Below are 19,432 nucleotides of genomic sequence, written 5' to 3'. Positions count from 1 at the left end.
TGGCCGTGTTAGTTCACAGACACACACAACGCTATGAGGAAACCGATTGTCGAGCAAAAATCGCAGTTCAGTGTTGCTGTTCCTCTGTCGCACTTTCATATTTATCCGCAAAGCTGTTGATTTTTCACCTCGAGGCTGACCTGCGCTCAAAAAAGCACCGAAAAAAATTAAACGTGAACAAATAGCCTTTATCTGATCGATGTGTAACTAAGTCAGCTGCAAGCGAAAAAAAACAACATGTTAATCAGATTACACTGCATATTTTCATCACAGCCTCATAGGTGAAGCCAGGATACCATCAAGTAAAAACTAAGTATCCATATTGTGCTCGCGAATTATGGAGATTAACCGACAACTCATTCGATCATTCAAACAAACCTTTAGAGGGGACATTTAATACCGATTAAATTACATGAAATATCCACTAATTGTTTGTGCTATTAGGAATCTGAGTGGACTGCTCATAGCCAGCACTGTATCCTGATCTAAACAAGGGTTGGTGGTAAGATGGCGTCTTCGTGCCACGTGTTTAAGAAACAGTGAATATGGGCAGACCCTTTCAACATACCCCTCACAATTCGTGGGTAAACTACTCCTAATTCGTCTGCATCAGCCTCTCTCATTCAGATAACTGAGCTTTGGCATTAAAACGATGATTTAATTCATACAAATAACGACAGAACCAAAGTGACCTATTTTTAAGATAGAAACATGTGACAGCGATGAGAGGAAAATGTTGAGAAAGAAGAAGCAGGAGAAAAATAGAGAGAACAAGGGTTACAGAGACAGAAAGAGAGGCAGGAGTGGGAGAGCTCTGTCCCCGCCCCTCTCTTATCCTCAGATGAACTTATCGTGTTGCCTCATAATGTTTCTGAGTTTTTCTCCTAGAGGCAGTCAGGCTAACTTCCTGCATTCAGCCTCAGCATAGCTGATTGGTTGATATCTTGGCTGACCGGCCGCCGTTTGCAGCGAGGCAACAGGAAGTTTCTCATCTCATGCAGGAAGCTGCAGCTGCCTCGTCCTCGTATACACCGTGTCTGCACTCTCACACACATACGCTTTGTATACATGCACACAAATATGCACGCACAGCCACTTTGAACCAGCATACCCGTCCATTTGTTTGTGCTTTATCTGTGTGTGTTTGCTTGCTAGTGTGTGTAGGGCCTGCTCCGTGTGGCATTAGTGAATGATATAACGTGGGCGTGTAGCAACATGCCAGGCCAGGCATCTGAGCTGTCGGAAACATTTGAAACCATGGTAACCACACATCTCATCAGCACATTAGCAAAAGCATAGATAAGTAGAAAGAGGAGAGGGGACAGAGAGAGAGGAGATGAAGAGGAGGAAAGACACCTTTGATATACGTAATTTCTGCATTCAGGTTACCGGCCATCTGGGTGGTTGGTGGGTGTAACTAATACACCACTGATGTTCAGAAATTGTTGTCTTTTTTATCAAGTAATAAGTCATTCTGTTGAAGGAACTAATACACACACAGTAAATGAAATAATCCATTTTTAATTTGGCGACAAACTAGCCTCTGTCTAAATCTAAAATTGGATTTTTGATATTGATTATTTAACTATGCTCCACTTTTCTCTGAGTGTATCTAAGGCTGAAGTGATTGTTAGCCACTGTAATAGTCAACACAATGGCTCCCTTATACTCCTGCCTTATCTGGGTCATACTATCGTTTCATCAGACGCGTTGCCCGGCATGTTTACCTTGCTCTCATGCCTGAGTCCGACATTTGTGTGTTCAGCCTTCTATCTTGCAAAACAGAAGTTGATGGCGGAGGACTGCGAGTATTTTCATTTGATTTCTTCTCGGTAAATCAGGATAAGACGGGCTAAGCTCAATTCATGTTCACAGGCCGAACAACCGTGCTGTTGCGTCTACCAGTGTGGGGTTGTGTGTAAGTACATGCATATGGCAGCATATTTCAGCATACTGTACATGTGAGCATGAGCCCCTGTGTGCCTGCGTCTGGTTAATGAGGATATACAGAACATCAGAGCGGGCACCAAGCCAAGTGGGCACGGAGAGGGCGCGGCGCTCCTTGTCCTCCATCCTTTAATGTAGGAATCATGCATTCCTCGGGGAGAAGGGGAAGGTGAAAAGAAGGTACCATAAAATAGCCGCGGCGCTCTATTGACGATCAGTCCTGATTCTTGAATTTGCCAGATGCCTGCACACGATTTTTCTCTGGGGTAAGTCTGGACATGAGTAAGACATGGGTTAGGCAATAGGCCGTTTACTATTTTTTTAAGTGTGGGAATTCTTCATCCTGCCATTTATTGTGCGGCATACTTCCTCTGCCAACTCCAGCTCCCCCGCCGCTCCTCCTCTTTGCCCACCATCACCACCTCCTTCCTCCCTCATTGAAATTCTGCCTGGCACACAGACACTGCCCATTCTTGGCACAAAGCTCAGGGAGAGAGAGAGAGAGAGAGAGAGAGAGAGAGAGAGAGAGAGAGAGAGAGAGAGAGAGAGACAGACAGAGAGAAAGAGAGAGAGAGAGAAACACACAAGAACCTGTACCAATCGTCTGGTGCCCCCTCCGTTGTGTCTGTGCCAAGCATTCATCCTGTCTCGTGGACCGAGGGGACCAGGCAATCCAATAGGTATTTCCCTGTCTCTGCTTCCTGCGAAAAAATCGGCTCCAATCCTGAGGAGTTTAGTTGGCATCTCAGTGTGCTGTGTGAGTGTGTGTGTGTGTTTGGGGATTGGCTAATTAATTTGTGTGTTTATGTCTTTTGCGTTGGGCAAGGAGTAAATCCAATGAATCCTGCGTCCTTTCTCAGTGGAGGAGAGGAAGCCTGGGCCTATTGTTTACACGATATTTTTCAAATTAATTCTGGCATGCGTTTTATTTGTTTAAGGTGTTGCAGTAGAGACCATTTAAATTTTTTATATGCTTAGAAAGTACAGCAGGTTTAGGTTGATGTTGGAAGTTTGTTAAACATGTCTCATACATCTGATAATTCTGTTTGGCATCCATTTTGATTAGATTTTCTTTTAACTTATCCTGCAAAAGACAAGAATTAGTTATCACATCATAACTTTTTTTTATAGAAAATACATACATTTCCTGAAAAATGTTTTGATATAAAGTGTCAGGTTTGACTTTATAGACACAACATATGAAATGTAAAACATCTGCTCTAAATTCATTGAAAAAGATACAAATTCCCAGCGCTGTAACTGACTAGAGTTCTTGGAAAACCCAAAAGAAACACGTGCAACTGTCTTCCAAAGAAAGATTAACATACTCAAGCAGGAAATTGTCTTTAGAAATACATATCCTGGTCGGTCACGGCAGAGCAGCGTTATCAGAGGACAAGAGAGGACAAGGTCCACATCTCTTGGCTTACTTAGAATACTGCTCATGTGAATTTACTACCATTCAGGCACAATTCTGCGACAGATGCACAGACAGACCGTCTGATAGGCAGACGAGATTAACTCAATAGGCCACATTTCCACCTTTTCTTTAAGATCCTCTCAGCTGGCCCACACTGCGGCTCGGGTCGATTTATTTTGGAGCTGTTGACAGAGAAAATGATTTGCCCCAGCAGAGCCATGAGTGCCCCTTTTATGTGCCACAGACAAAGTCCACGATCGCAGACAACAGCACCCAGTGGAGCTCACATGACTGACCGAGTCTGGTTTCAGTGTTTCCAAAACAGTCGGGAGTTGTTTAGGGAATGGGCTGGAAATGTCTTTTTGTAATTAACCCAAAAGCACAGAATTCCCCCCCGACAATTTAATTTCGAAATGTTTTTTTTTTTTTTTTCATTTTAATTCGAGGCCCCTCTCGGATGTCCTGTTAAATCTTTATTAATTCAACCCCCCCCCCCCCAAGTGCACCGTGTCATATCATTATTAGACTGTACCCCTCGTCCTCCGTACGCAGCTCCAGTCAGGGGGGTGTTTCTTGGCGACCAAACAGAGCTCGTAGATCTGTCGCTGGCATGGTGGCAGAGTTGGGCGTCACGCCAACACCACCCCCACCCCCCTTCTGTCTGTCTGGTCTTCTGTAATCAGACTAGCAGGGTCTACTGCATGCTAACTATGGGCCGGTCTGGACCAAAGTCTCAGGGGTTGTGGCCGTATGCTAATTTATGCTAGCAGTGTACCTTCTCCGTCTATCTGAGGCCCAGCGCTGGCATTTAGTCTGGCACTCGTTAACCCTTTACTCGCTGCCATGTTAACCTGCTAACCCATCCCGACCTCTGCCTCATACAGGGTCTTTGAGGAATAGCAACAGTTTTAATGACGAAATTTAAACAACAAAAATAGAATCTACTTGTTCGGCAAGGGTGCCGTAGTGATGAATTTTTGATTGGACCAAAATTTGAAAAGTTAAACTGTTAACTTTCCAGCTGTCTTATAAGAAACGTTTCACTCTCGCTCAGTGCCCGTGATACAGTGTGTCGTCTGGGTCTGTCGGCTCAGTGTTTGGCTGATTGTCCATCACAGAGGAGCGGCACTTTCTTCATGAGACAACATGCTCAGGACAAAAACCTGACAGGTAGACCTTATAGTGTTTTTAAGTAGACCTAAAATGGCCGAAGTACGAGACGCCATTTTGTGTTTTGGTGGGGGTGGGGGGGTGGCAGAATCTCATCCTTGTATTCAATCAGAGGCAGCTGGTGGAAGCCATATTTGCAGGCATCTGTGTGCGTACCTCCGTCTGAGATGCAGCAGCCAGCCTACACAGGGATAGCCCACTGGAATGAGCTCAGTTTTTGGCAAAAACGGAAACGAATTCCTGGCACAGAGTCGATCAGTGCCGTTTTTTTTTTTCTCTCCCTCTCTTTCTCTCTTTCGATCACATGCCAGAGTCTAAGGAAGCCAGTGAGTTGTTTGGTGGGCTTTCACACATTAGTGCTCTCACTTTCCGATGTCTGCTTACCGTTAAATTATTTGTCTTGATTCATTTTAATGGGACGGATTAGAATTTAGAGACATTCGGCTCTGCAGCAACAAGAAATAAAAGGAGGCTCGGTTGATTGGTGAGGATGTGCCAATATGCAAAATCTGCGAGGGTCTTCTTTTGTTGTGGAGTGATAAACGATTCTTGGCAGTTGAAGACTTGTCACGAAACACGAGCAGGTTTTCGCCATGAGTGGTGATTTTTGAATCATTTCCATGAACCGATTGAAATGAAAACAAAGAGTCAGACACAGAGATAAAAAACGGAAAAAAAACAAGATTACGAATGTTCCGTAAAATTCCCCTTCTAAGTAAGAATCCTACCCTGCTTTATCTTGCATGTGTTTCACAGAAAATACGACTTAATTAAGATAATCCTCTCTGTCTCTTTCTCACTGTGCTACTGCAGGAGTTTTACCTTCGAGGATCTTCGCTGCTGGAGGAACACGGATGCTGTCCTTGGGGCTGAGGTAGTAGATTGAATAGTTGTGGGGTTCTGTAACCTCTTTTTGAGATAACTATACAATCTACTGTCTTTCCCAAGGAGACAGCTGAGTCAGCCACTCGCCGACTGTCATCTCCAGATGGGCAATTACCCTGTCCAAACAATCGCGGCAAATAAAATAATGCATCGTGACAGGCATTGTTTTTTAGTTTTTTTTTGCTTGAGCAGGTAAATTAGGTGTCATGTTCCACCGACAGGAGACCGTGTGGTGTCCTCGATTTGGGCTCTGTCAGGGTGAGGTAGTAGGTTGTATAGTTTGGTGGGTGGGATTACACCCTGCTCAGGTGATAACTATACAGTCTATTGCCTTCCCTGAGGAGTTCGCTGAACACTCATCAATATTCAACACACTCTCAACACGGCCCGGGTATCACGTTTATTCGTCCATATGAAATAAAAAAGGATCAGGTACACATGTGCTGCAAAGGATTAGTGTTAAATGGATTTGAACATGTCATGTGGCTTTCTTAAAATATATGTACATCTCAATAAAAGTTATACTTGCTTCAAAACAGTTGTCCAAATGTCAGTGAATGAGGCTTTTAACTGGGTTTTTTTCAGACACTGTGTCGTGATGGTGTCATGGTTTGTGTACAACAACAGCTCTCAAGTTTGTTAGTGTAGACCACCCTCTAGTGGAGTCATAGGAGATAGCTCTGACTGGAATAAAGTTTGCAGATTAGGGAAAGAAAAATGAATGTCATGGCCGACCGGGACATGCAGGGTTCCATTTGTTCTAGAAATGCAAACAATCACAAGCTGCCTGCATTTCCTCACCCAATATGTTTCTGTGATAAACCTGTTGTCTTGAGTGTGAGCCACAAACTACATCCTCAAACATACTGTACTCAGAACGGCCCTGCAGTTCTTTCTCAGGGTGTGGTTTTCCCTCCCGAACCACACTTTTCTGTGTGATTGGTCAGGCTGCTTGTTATTGATCGAGGAACCTGCTTGTCCCCATGGCAACAGTTGAGCCTCAAGAGAAATCGCCTCCATATTTGACTGTAGGCCTGCTGGATCTTTGGGATGCGGTAGGCGTAGACCACAGGGTTGATGGCTGAGTTGGCATGAGACAAGAGGATACCTGGGAAAATGGATATTTCATCTGGTAAGTATATTGTGATCTGTGATAAAATGGTGTATTAATAAAAACTACTCAGGACTATGGAGGAAGTAGATGGACTGTCACCTGCCTGTATAGAGCGCCCCCCGCGTGACAGCTTGCGGGCCATGGAACAGCAGCAGACAGTTCATCAGGTGCAGAGGAATCCAGCAGCTGGCAAACAAAATGAGAACCAGAGCCAGAGAGCAGGCCAGCCTCCTCTCCCTGAGCAGAGAGGCCCGGGCCTGGGGACAGCTGTCCTTCAGACGGCCCTGAAGGCTCCAGAATATTCGAATGTAGAGGAGCGTCATGACCAGCAGGGGTGCCATTACACATCCTAAGAAGTTGTAGTAGACCATGAAGGGGAGAGAAATTACAGAGAGGAAGGTGCATGGCGGCGAGATGGGGGAAGAGGAAGATGCATTGGTGGAATCAGACGTCAGGGGGGAGTAGTTGTTCCAGCCAAACAGAGGGGTGAACCCCAGTAGACAGGAAAGTATCCAGCACATAGACACGGCCAACCACGTGCGCCTCTGTGTGGCCAGGGATTTGTATCTGAGGGATCAGGCAAAAAGGAAATAATGAAAGAGATGATTATTTTAACCAAGCATGTGATCCATAAAGCTGTTTTACTTGTAAAACAGTGTTTCATACCTCACCTGAGTGGTATGTGTAACCGCAGGTATCGGTCCACAGCGATAGCAAGCAATGGCAGCACCGAGGCCTGCGTCAGCACGAGCACGACACAGCTGAGGAGCAGGCACAGGTCCGGGGTCAAACTCACCCAGCCGTCCAATATTACGGCCAGGGGCACAGCAGCCACACCCACCAGGAAGTCAGCCACTGCCAAGGAGACCAGGAAGCAGAATGTCGGCTCCCGTAGGGAATCCCGCAGGCCAACACACACCGCACACACCACCAACATGTTGCCCAAGCAACAGGCCACGGAAATCAGTACTTCAACTACCGTGTAAACCACCCAGCTCCACTCAGCCATCACTGAGGATGGAGAGCGGGGAAGACTGAGAAGCTACGAAGTTTGATAAAGCAGGTTTCCTCTCGGGTCGTGGACAGATGCAGCAAATTCCAGAGTGAAATCCAACATAATCCCGAGTTTGTCCAGACAGCCTTTTTCTGCTTTCAGCTCTTGGCTTCAAATGACCATAAAAAGCATTGAGCAGATGCTTTTTATATGCAAACATGCACCCAGAACAGGCGTGCACTCCATGGAGACACCATCTGTATTCAATCAGGGAGTGAAAATCTGGTTCCCACTGATCAGTTGTGACTCAGTGGCCTTATAGAGAAGAGGACTGATGCAGCGCCAGTGGTGAAGGACCTACTGAGATCTATTGATTAAAGTAGCTGACCTAAAGACGTTATACCACCATTTAGAACTAGACTCCAAGTATAACTCTATAGATTGATACATTATCAGCCAGATGTACTGTATTAACCGAATCAAAAGTAAAAAGTCTCATCCAAAGTCTTACAAAATAGAATTTTGGTCATTGATGCATTCATGTGTGAGCAGGATTTCATAGTTCTAATAGTTTCTGCTAATTTAAAATACCTTTATTCATTTACGGGGGATATTTTGATCTATGAGATCATCATATATATTTATAAATGTTTAAAATGTAAAATCTCCATTTTCAGTGGTAGTACCTGGGGTCATCAGGTGTTTCACCTGCTCTTTCAACTACAGACACCCTCGCCCAGGCGACCTGACCTGGACTGACCTGTTGAAAAAGCATCAGGGTTAAATAGAAATACTCGAGAAAAGTACAAAATCACTTCTGCTTTCCACTTCTCATTATTGCAAATACATAATATTAGAACAATTGTTTGATTACCAATATTACATTATTTATAATATAATATAATATATAATCACCAAAATTATAAAAGTCCTGCCTTGAAATATATCAGGATATATAGTGAGGATCTCAGTCCATGTGTGTTTAATGTTTAGTAATGTGTAATATGTGTCATTGTCTGTAGGACCTCTCCATTTCATATATGTTCAGTGTGTTTACTGTTTTTGTGTGAAGGGACTTTTCTGATGTTACTGATTAACAGGTCTTTGTTGGTGGCGGTTTTTTCAGTGCATGCTTACTTTGCATACAATTTTGGTTGTGTGTGTGTGTGTGTGTGTGCGTGTGTGTCCTTGCTTCAGTTTACAAGCACATCTGTATTTGCTCGGCTGATATGCACTACACAGGATGCCTTTGTTCTTTAGAGGGACAGACAGATAACTACAGATGGATGGATTGACAAAATATATATCGCATCATCAGAAAATATTTTTCTGATTTTAGTCATCTTAAAAAAGATAATTTAAACCAAACATGATGTTTACAGAACCTTAATTTGTATGATCTTACATCCAAAAAATCATCAGAAAAGCACAAAAAACGGTTTATATTTTTTAAAAGTTTATTGTATTTTATTTAAGTTCTACTTATAAAGTAGATATGACGTTACAACCTTTTAGATTTACATAGATTTGCATCATTGTGCCAGTATCATAATTTCCAGTCCTCATATGAACCTATTCCTAAATGGTTCTGTATCTATAGAAAGCTCTGACTGACTCTGACTGGCTTTTCAAATACTCAGTATTCATTTGTTTAGACATGAATCAGAAGAAAGTACATTAAAGGGACATCCACAGAGGTTTTGTTTATGAATATCCACTGTGCTTCTTCTCTCTCTGGGCTCGCCATCATGCTTCCTACGCTCTGTTCGAGTCTCCTCGCAGGCCTCTCAGTGTCTTCTCGTTGAACTGATACGTGAGCTTCCTCTTCACCTTCTGAATCTCGCCGGTGCGGGAGTAGTTCCTCAGCGCCCGTGCCATCTTCTGGTAGGTCATGGTCTTGCGGTTCCCCTTGCGTCGGCCCCACAGCTGCGCCAGGCGCTCCTTGTTTTGGGAGGAGAACTGAAAGGTGCCCGAGGAGGACTGGACCCACCAGATGCAGCTGCGCATGGACGTCGTCTGGAGCATCTCAAACAGGAACTGGAACAACCGCTCCTTCCTCTTTCCTGCTGAGAAGTAAAGGGATGTAAATTCAAATTATGAGGTTACCATGATTCATACAGGCTCGTAGAGGTGGGAACAAGTCTTTTGTTTGTTGGTGGTGTTCGAGTTAAGGACTGTTCAGAGTAGGGTTGTCACAAGGTCACAGTTTCAGTAAACGGAAATAATACGCAATCAATTTTTACCTTGATGTCATTTGTAACTTTGTTTATTATGTGTTTTTTCTCATTTTCGGCCAATCAATTATGCTAAAATAATTCAAAAATACTACCAATAGAATACTAATACCGAAAGGTGTGATATCAGGATATTCGACAGCCATGGCTGAGAGTTTTGTGTTAAATGTGTTTATACCTGAAAATGGTGCAAGAGTCAGGGAGTCTCTGTCCTTCCCGCTCCCCCTGTCCGACGACGGAGAGGGTGAGTCTTGGTATTCCTGGTACTGAGAGCAACTGGACTGCGAGTCTGAGTCAATGTATGCAGGTGCCTCGTAGGAATACGTGATGTGGTCCTGAACACATACAAAACATATTTATAATTCACCAGTGTCACAATCTTCATGGATCGTGGATAAATCCAATCAATTGAAACTAATTAATTACGCTTTATTTTGCAAAGAGTTTGAGGTCCCTGGACTCACCCATTGGTTGTCATGGGGACAAGGCCAGGCTGGAGGCGGGACTTGCTCTTCATACTCCTCATATGGAGTGTTTGAGCCACAGTGCCACTCATAAGCATGCTGACCCGACCAGCTGTTCTCTGTGGAGGAAAAGGCCGTCAGATAAAAGACACACAAACACACAGGGACCAGCATCCTCTTTGTAATCATCACCACCACCGCTTACCGATGATCCTGCCGCCCTGGTGGAGGAGTGTGTGCGGTTGTTGCCCCGTGGTACTCTGAGGTGAGGCGGGCATGTGTGCAGGTTGGATCTCCAGTGAATGCTCCTGCAGGTACTCCTCGATGACCTCCAGCTCCACCTCGGGGCAGGAGGAGGGAGCCACTCCGCTCCAACCTCCACTCAGCCGGATCTCAGTCACATAGGCCATCTGACAGAAACAGAGCAGGACAACAACTGAATCAGAAATCACACACACAGGGATTTTTGTTGTATGTTGTGCGATGTGAGCAGCCAGGCATATTTGGTGTAATGTTTGGCATTTATGTCCCATCAATAACAGCCTGAGGTGTTGTTATTATTAGGCCACACATCTGCTGTTGTTATTGGGCTCAGCACAGTGATGCATCAGACGTACTTTGCAATGCTGATAAAATTAATTATTTTTTTTCCAAAAGACACACACACACACACGCACACTCATGCTGCAATGAAACTGAACCTGATCCTAACTGTGTGTTGTATTGTTTGTGTGTTGGAAATGAGCCAAGCAACAACACTGCGACCGTGTATTTTAGTTTGACTGGCAAATTTATGCAAGTCTGTTTGCATTAAGCAGCTCATGCAACATTCAGGTGACAATGTTTTGTGGCTTTTAGCGGCTACAATTAACCTTTCCCACCACTATGCCAATGGAGGGGTGGGTGATGTGTTTAAGTCCACAAAACACTTTTGGACTTTCAGGGGTATTACGGCGCTGCAGCCAAATCCAATAGAATTGAAGTAAATGGTGACCGACTCTTCAAATGTATAAAAACAACAGAAAAACACATAAAATGCCTCCTTACTGCTCCTGTGGTGTCATCCAAGCGTCCATAAGCCCCGGCATTCAAATTTGACTTAAAACGGCGTCATTTACACTGTGTTGTTAGCCTAAATGTCCAATGTGATCCTCCTTAGAGCCGCGTTGGTGCGTGGATCAGTGGACATTTAGGCTAAAAACATGGTGTAAATGACGCAGTTTTGAACTGGATTTGAATGCCAGGGCTTACAGACACTTGGATGAAACCACAGGAGCAGTATGGAGGCATTCTATGTTTTTTTCTGTTGTTTTTAACGTTTGAAGAATCGGTCACCATTTACTTCAATTGTATTGGATTTGGCTGCAACGCTGTTTACCCCTGAAAGTCCGAAACTCCATCGGCATACTGGTTAATAGATACAGTGAATTTTCATTTTTGGGTTAAAAACTATTCCTTTAACAAGATCATATGTTCAGAGCAGAGCACAAGTGAAATACACTGTTCAATTATTGTTTCTAAATAATATTCATGGGCTGACTTGAAGAAAATCAACACAAATACACCAGCCACCCCTAAAAAACTCTAAAAACTTAAAAAACACAATGACTCACCATCTCCATCTCTGTCAAAGTATTTTGAGGATAATCTGTGAAGAGAGAACACTGTGATGAGACACCAGAATCAAAATTCACGACATGAACAGAGAAGTGAAAGACGCTGTCACACACGTTTCTCTAACTTACAGTCAAATGAATGAATGAGCACAGTGTAAGGGAAGAACTGTACCTTTTACCGTCTGAGGTGAACTCCTGCGTCTGCAGTGAAGCAGTGTCCTCAGGCAGCTGAGAGTGGAGGCATGAGAATGTGAACGCTCACCTGTGTGACGCCGCACCTCCACGTCACTGCTCTTATAGCCTCTGAACACGTTTGGCCAACCCTCTTCTGAGCACGAGGATTAGCAGAGTGGGAGTGGTTTAAAAGATAAAAGGCTCATTTTGTCTTTTGTCTTGTATTGTTTTAAATATAATATACTGTTTTATTATTTTACAAAGGGCTCATGTACAGTGAAAGATTTAAAACATGTACAACTTTTGAAGAAACACAGAATAGTGCAGTACGTATCTGATATACTTTATGGTTTAAAGGAATATGCAGTGATATCTGAAATATATATTGACATATTTTCCTCTACACCCACACACTCACACATTAGATTTACTGTGAATATTCCCATTTTCTCAAATTTATGCTGACAAATTGGTGTGTAACACCTCAAAATATAAAACTCATCCATCCATCCGTCTTATCTTTTGGGGATTTTGAGGCGAGCTGGAGCCAATCCCATCTGATAACGGACGAGAGGCGGGATACGCCCTGGACGCAGGTTGCCAGCGCACCAGGGCCGACATATAATTCCTTACATTTTAGTAAGTAAATGTTCCATTAAATCAAATGAGGAAAATGTAATGCCATTTGTGACGTTTAAACTTCTAACAGTAATATATTAACTATGTTATCCTGTCTATTTATCATAAGCTGTATGTATAATAACACATTATAATGTAATTGTAAGCAGATATAAGGAGATTTTAGGTGTTTATTTAATGCACAGTATTCTTCTCCCATTAAAATATATTTTGTATGATTTCAACTAAGTCTAGAAATGAATGCTTCACAGGAGGTAAAGTAGTTAAAAGCTACATCAGTATACTTTGCTATATTTGCTTACAACTACATTACAGACCATTAATAAACAACCTATTCAATGTATATATGTGCATATAAATGTGACACACTGTATTTACAAGGTTACGTCTATAGCTCCTGCATTGTTTTTTTCCCTCCAGCTGTGCCGACAGTATAGGAAGCGTATTCATCATCAAGTATTGGCAACAGCCATATAATCGTCTGACTTCAGATCATCCTCATAGAAAAATTTGGAGAATGGCCGAGTTAGCATGTGTAAGTTTCCCTTCTGAAACTTTCCAGGGTCAATTCTGTAACTGCAGCTACGTACGTTTTAATCAACTTCCTAATTAAACTGAGGGCTGCCACATTAAATGACACCCTTCTTCACAAAACACAGTGGAATAGCACAGTGTCAGGTATTTCATCACACCCCAGGACATGATGTCAGTCATTGTTCACTTTCGATACAAGCTTGCGTCCTGTGAGCGAGCGTGTTCCTGTTTGTTGATGTTGCGTGTGTTATTATGGTAGACGTAGATTCCAGTACACAACTGGCAGTGCAGGATGTGTCGCTTTCTCACAGGGTGTGTGTGGCTGAGGGATTTCCCCAAACTGGTCTGAGGCTGAGACACAAAGACACTAAAAGTGAAGTGGCAGAGATGCTGGAGTATAAAATGACACGTGACACATCCACCCACACTGTTTAACCAGAGTTTGTAGGAGTTAACCTGATACAGACGTCAGACATGCGATGAACACAAGAGTCAAATGAGGCACTAATTCAATCTGAAGTTCCGATAAAAGTCCTAAGTGCTCCAAACAAAGGTCACATTCAATCACCAAACCATGAATGACTACAGGCCTGAGGCAAAGGTTTGTCAGCGGCTGAATGTACTTTCTAGTCAAACCTGTCATTTCAGCTATTTCCACCAGATGAAAACATATTGTTGTCAGTAAAACAATAAAAGCTGATGTCTGGAACTGTCAATTGGCCCTTCAAACACCCCTTCAACCGCAGTGTATTAAGGACCCCTCTAAAAACAAATTCCTGAATGCTTTACAAATGGAGGAAGCGAATCAACTCATACATGAACGTGTGAAATGTTGCAAAATAACCATGACATTTTTATTTAAACCAGCGACATATTTTATTTGAATCCAGTAGCAAATAAAAAAAAAAGCATGTAAACAGTCTGAGGGAGAGAAACGAGTTTTCCCTGCGGGGCAGAAGTTTCCATGGACAGTGACCAGAGCGTTTGCCTGCAGGGCATGCTGGGAAGAAACATGTTGACTCAATAAATAAAACAAAAAAGCTGGAAACATCACTAATAAAAAACACCAAGTGTTTATGGCCTGATGATCAGTGTCATTATGAATCCAAAAGCAGTGCCAGTAGCCTGTGACCTCCTCGGAAACGGGTGATATATGAAGCATATATAATGGAGAGGTGGCCGATATTTACAACCTGGGTTTTATTCCTGGGCTGTCATCTCAACATGATAAAATCTTAAACCTAACAGGAATGGCAATACTAACTTCACAAATAGTCAAGTTTTAGTGTAGCAATTCATCACACTGAAATATCACTACAGGCTCCTACACTGTAAACCTCTCAGGGCACAAAAGGATATATGGAGGGTCAAGGGAGGTCAACATATCAAAGTTTACCAGCAATTACTTTTTTTCTTTACAGGTTTTTGTACCATTCCAGTATTATCCACTGCTTTTTCTTTCTGGTGCTTTAAAAATTAGTACACATGTACATGTAATTGTGGGGGTGCTCAATCAAACAGCAGCAGCTGAGCCAAGAGTGTCAGTGATTCGTTTTCTCCAGTGTGACAGGCTGACCATCTGGAAAAGTACATGCTTCAATAGCACATTTATTAGAATCTTCTCTGCACAATTGTTTTGGTCTGATCTTGAACTGCAATTGTTTGCTAATGTGAATTTCCATCGAACTCTGGTTTGTAAACCTGTTGAGCGAGGTGAAACAAGGCTTCCGTGAAGCACCGGGAGCGTTTCCCGTACTTGATGTCATACAGACGGGTTTTTTTAAACTCTCAGGATCCGAACTGTATATATTTTACTGTATGTAAAGCAGATGAAAACAAATCCATAGGTTGCAAATCATACAAAAGAGAAGGCTATATATAACCCTTATGTTACGGTCAAACATAATTAACTATGCCTAATATTTGCTTACACAGCAACATTTTTAAGAAATATTTCCACAAGTGGAGAGTTTACCACACCCCATGATAATATCTTAGGGTTTCCGGTGTGGAGTCAGTGACGCAAACACAGCAGTGCCAAATAGATTTTGTAGGTCTAACTTTCTTGACACACATGTACACGTACAGTATGAATACACTGTATACAACAAAACCATAAGCCCACATCGTTGTCAAACAACAATTAGCCTGCAAAGAGTTATTAGCTTATTAACATATTAGCATTTTTTTAATTCTCTTATCTTTGTCTTGATCATATTATAGCTAAATAATATTTTATTCTTATATCTCATAAACCTTAATTCTAATCCACTCCCATACCATACAACATGGTACCATTAGAAATGTTAAGGAAAATAGAAACAAATCAATCAATCAATGTACAATAGTGTAAGAATGATGTTCCACAGTATTGGAGATTAGTTGTTGGCCAGGAGATTCCTGTTTTGGCTAAATTGCTGCTTGTGGTGTAAAAATCTGGGTGGTAATCCCATCTCAAGGATTACATGTAATAAAAAGGGGGGCAGCAAATGTTGCAGTGGAAGCAAAAGGCAAATTTGATCAATCTGTAAATCTATCTGCTCAATCCGCAGTAGTAGTAGTAGCAGCAGCAGGGGTAGTAGTACACAACAGTAGTATTTTTAGGGGCGATGGTGTCAGAACTTGAAATGTATGTTGCAGTAATGTAACAGTAGAAGTTGAAGGAGCAGAAGTAGAAGTTTGTTGTCAAAACATAAAGACACTTGTCAAGAGGTTTATAAAAACACTTGTTTAACGTGTTTGGAAAAACCCTCAGCGCTCACTGAAAAAAGGTGACAGTTAGAATTCCAATAACTCGGCTTGCACCTGGAGCTTTGAGACAAGGTGATAAGGCCACAGAGACAGAAACACAGAGGGAGAGATAGGCGTTGATGGTGGAGAACTGCCGCCTTACCACGCCAGGCAGGCTTTGCACTTATCTGATTTGTGTTTTTTGGCCCTGACTTTGTTGTCCATTCTCCTTTTATCAGGGACGAGAGGGGAAGTCTGAGCTAAAAATACGAGTTTGCGTCTAAAAATAAAGGAGTGATAGGTGACACAGAGGGGAGGGTGAGATTATCCACACTAATACATAATATAATCACTCTTATATCACACTACTTACTGTAGTATATACACAATAAGTATTAGGGTATAACATCACTTATATAACAATATTTATTGTGCTAGTAAATTATTTCCCTGTATTAACCTCTTGACATCTACATGCTAAAATCCAGAGCATGTCTAACAGCGTCTTTGTGTGTGTATGTAAGAGAGAGAGAGCGAGAAAGAGAGAGAGAGAGACATTTGACCAGCTGCCTACCTGTTGTGCGTCTGAGTGACTTGTGATGTTTAACGGTCACAGACTGGCAGGTGAATTGAAAAACCGACTTGCAACACAAACGCAAACAAACACCGCTGACCATCAGTGTGTGAGGTGTTGCACCACTCGTGTGGCTTATCAACACATCAGTTAGTGATGGGTAATGTGCTGTGTGTGTGCGAGCATGTGTGTGTCCAGGTGTAGTGGGTTTACAGTTATAACCTAACCCCCAAGATTAGTGAACATACGCAAATCACCAGTACACATGCAGGTTACAGGGAATTTCCCCAACGCCTGTGTTTGTGTTTGGGTGTGTGTGCATGTTTGTGTGTGAGTCAAATGATAAGTGCTTAAACTATATGACATATATACAGAGGAATAACTGGACTGAGTAATATTTTGATTTTATTATTATTTCACATATAAATCACAAATTGAATCAAGCTGCATTGCAAAGGTAAATACAGTCATTTCTTCATTACGTGTCAGTGTGTTATCGCAGTTAGCGAATGGACAGTATTCGTCTGGTGGGAAACGTGGTGATGATTTGAATGTTTGTGAGCAGAGGCAGTGTTTGATGTTCACACCCATGGGCAGGGCCCCGGTGGGGGGGGCAGGTGAGTCAGGCGAACACTCTGGCAGGTGAGGAGACAGTTGAACGTGCCAGGGTGCTGGCATACGTACCGTGTTTCAGAGACACAAGCAAGTATGCAAAACCTGAGGTTGACCGCAAACATCAGCTCCGCTGCCTCTCTGTCGCTCTCACACACGTCGGTCTGTCTTTTTCTCCAGAATTCCCACAGAAAAAAAAAAAATCAAACCTGGTTTATTCAATAATTTTATATTTTTGGTTCCAAGTTCTCATTTCTTGCACCATCACCTTAGTTATATTTATGTATTTGCAAATTGCAGTGGATTTATTATAGGCACTTTACTTTGCAGAGTTTTAATAATTTTTCAAGATTTTTATTCTAACTCATCTTTACCTTTCCACAAGTCTTTTGCAAATGGTGCAGCGGTCAACTGGTTGTGATTCAGCAGGATAATATACATCACTCATATGGGAATACTGGAGATAAGGAGCCGGATTGGGAACTGGTGGGACTTTGCATTCCCACGAAAGACTGCATGTGTCCTCCAGTGGGCAGTCCTGCAATTATGGTCTCAATAAACACTCATAAACCACACAGACATGCAGAGAAACCCATGGGCCTTATCGGAATAACATAAACTTGAGTGCGAAGACTGTACATATATCATCTGTTTTCACAGCAAGATAAGCACAGACAAAGAGGAGTGGAGAAAGAGTGACGTTTTATCTGCACTGAGGAGAAAATAAAACATCTCCATGAGATTTTCCCTCTTGTGTCCAAAGAACACAATAAAGGGCCTGTGGGTGTTTGATGAGTTATTTTGAAATCAGCCCCTGTTGCACAGAGGAAAGCCCACACACTCACACTCACACACTCACACTCACACACACACACACACACACACACACACACACACACACACACACACACAGCGAAGCATATTTCTGTGTGCAGCTTGACAAGAATCACAGTGTATCCTCCTGCTGAGGGCCCACACCTCCACTCCACATCTGTTGTGATGAAGGGAGGCTGGACGAAAACAATAGGCTGCTTTTATGTCGGCCTCCCACATCTGAACTTTGTTGCCTCATTAGCAACAAAGTCACATGTAACATCTGTGTGTTGTCCTGCTTTACACGACTCTGTCAGAGGGTGAACTATGATGTTAACAGTACAGAACCAAATGTTTTGCTGTCCCCTGCCCTTTTTGTAGTAAACTATACTGATAGCACTCGTTAAGTCATTGACGCAAGTTGGTCTTTATCTTGACCCTATGAATCCATGATAATAATAATAGCTTGAATTTATATAGCCCCTTTCAAGAGACTCAAGGACGCCATCATTTCCCAACAGGGAAATGCTATCAAGCCTATATAATTATTATGTCTGCAACCCTTTTCTTTACTAGAACTCATGGAAAGCTGTGATGGGTATAGAAAAACCAAACAAAGAACAAAAAATTGCTCTGCAGATTCCCACAACATGGAATTTGACATATTTTTTAGTTCAACAACAAATAAGACTCAGGGTACTTTCACACCTGAAAGTCCAGACCATGGTTCAAACCAAGGTTCATGTCTTTGTTAATGCATCTACAACTGATCCAGTTAGTTTTGGTTTCACGTTGCAATTTAGGGAGCAGACTAAAGACTATTGTCTGACATACGTACGTCCTGTCAGCATCAACTATGTGACACTCGTCTACTTATTTTCGATTGGTTTGTAGACATGAACTGGTTCAATAGCAAAATGAACGTCATTGCTTCTTTTTCTTCTCCTATTCTTTAATCCTGTCTTCACTTCCTGCAATCTGTCCTGAAGTCCGAACCATCCCAAAAAGTGTTTTCACACTGCAAAACGAATTGAACCACAGTTTAGTTTAATCCAAACTGAAACCATCTAAATTTTGATAAATTTTGGACTGTTGGTCTGGACTCATCTGAGGCACCTTTCACTTCTGTTATTGTGGTTCAGACTTAACTGAAAAGAAGAAGGTCTGGACCAAACAAGGTAGATGTGAAAATGCTTTCAGAGTCTACAGCCATAGCAGCTCTGTGAGGCTGTATTAAGACACAAAACTGCCTGGAGCTCTAAGATAAAGTCAACATGTCCTCAAATTCACATCTTAAGTCTGACATAAGTTCACGTCTTTGCGATATGAGGTCAACATTGAAAAAGAAAAATCTCATCTTGCAAAACGTACATCAGAAAGGAAAGGAAAAATTCCAAAAGGGACGTATCTCAATAATACACTCAATAGTTGTATTTGATCAGTGTTGCACTCCTGGAAACTACATCCACCTGGGGGTTTTGTGCAGTGATTTCTAAACATTTAGGAGTCTCC

At 42.4% G+C, this 19,432-nt stretch overlaps 2 protein-coding genes across 5 annotated transcripts; both read right to left on the bottom strand.

Moving 5' to 3' along the window:
- Positions 1-5,808: 5,808 nt before the first annotated feature.
- On the bottom strand, positions 5,809-7,718 carry LOC118111267 (adenosine receptor A1). Of its 2 annotated transcripts, none has more exons than XM_047340279.1 (3): positions 7,208-7,718; positions 6,636-7,103; positions 5,809-6,530 (listed from the first exon to the last, which is right to left on the bottom strand). In XM_047340279.1, the coding sequence occupies exons 1-3, from the start codon at positions 7,543-7,545 to the stop codon at positions 6,272-6,274; spliced, it is 1,065 nt and encodes a 354-aa protein (XP_047196235.1). In that variant the 5' UTR covers positions 7,546-7,718; the 3' UTR covers positions 5,809-6,271. The 2 variants fall into 2 exon arrangements, with proteins under 2 accessions (XP_047196235.1, XP_035015593.2); XM_035159702.2 differs by having other exon boundaries at positions 6,640-7,103.
- Positions 7,719-9,033: 1,315 nt separating this feature from the next.
- Positions 9,034-17,941, bottom strand: LOC118110378 (transcription factor Spi-B-like). 3 transcript variants are annotated; one of them, XM_035158054.2, is made up of 6 exons: positions 12,017-17,941; positions 11,842-11,876; positions 10,434-10,638; positions 10,229-10,347; positions 9,943-10,099; positions 9,034-9,593 (listed from the first exon to the last, which is right to left on the bottom strand). In XM_035158054.2, exons 2-6 carry the CDS (start codon positions 11,848-11,850, stop codon positions 9,286-9,288), a joined length of 798 nt encoding a protein of 265 aa, XP_035013945.1. In that variant the 5' UTR covers positions 11,851-11,876; positions 12,017-17,941; the 3' UTR covers positions 9,034-9,285. The 3 variants fall into 3 exon arrangements, with proteins under 3 accessions (XP_035013945.1, XP_035013944.1, XP_035013943.1); XM_035158053.2 differs by having other exon boundaries at positions 9,034-9,596; positions 12,024-17,941; XM_035158052.2 differs by having other exon boundaries at positions 9,034-9,596; positions 12,017-17,939.
- Between the last annotated feature and the right edge of the window lie 1,491 nt (positions 17,942-19,432).

Source organism: Hippoglossus stenolepis, chromosome 6 (assembly GCF_022539355.2).
Source record: "Hippoglossus stenolepis isolate QCI-W04-F060 chromosome 6, HSTE1.2, whole genome shotgun sequence".
NCBI lineage: Eukaryota > Metazoa > Chordata > Actinopteri > Pleuronectiformes > Pleuronectidae > Hippoglossus > Hippoglossus stenolepis.
The sequence above is the reverse complement of the archived record's forward strand: the minus strand, read 5'-3'. Positions and strand labels throughout refer to the sequence as shown.

What these genes read in the sequence shown, in the direction of transcription:
- LOC118111267 (XM_047340279.1), bottom strand. Translation starts at nt 7,545, where the DNA reads ATGGCTGAGTGGAGCTGGGTGGTTTACACGGTAGTTGAAGTACTGATT. An exon ending in CGGTTACACATACCACTCAG is followed by an intron (nt 7,104 to 7,207) that starts GTGAGGTATGAA and finishes CTGATCCCTCAG; the next exon opens with ATACAAATCCCTGGCCACAC. An exon ending in GGGGCGCTCTATACAGGCAG is followed by an intron (nt 6,531 to 6,635) that starts GTGACAGTCCAT and finishes CCATTTTCCCAG; the next exon opens with GTATCCTCTTGTCTCATGCC.
- LOC118110378 (XM_035158053.2), bottom strand. An exon ending in CCAGGGCGGCAGGATCATCG is followed by an intron (nt 10,348 to 10,433) that starts GTAAGCGGTGGT and finishes TTTCCTCCACAG; the next exon opens with AGAACAGCTGGTCGGGTCAG. An exon ending in GACTCTTGCACCATTTTCAG is followed by an intron (nt 9,597 to 9,942) that starts GTATAAACACAT and finishes TTTACTTCTCAG; the next exon opens with CAGGAAAGAGGAAGGAGCGG.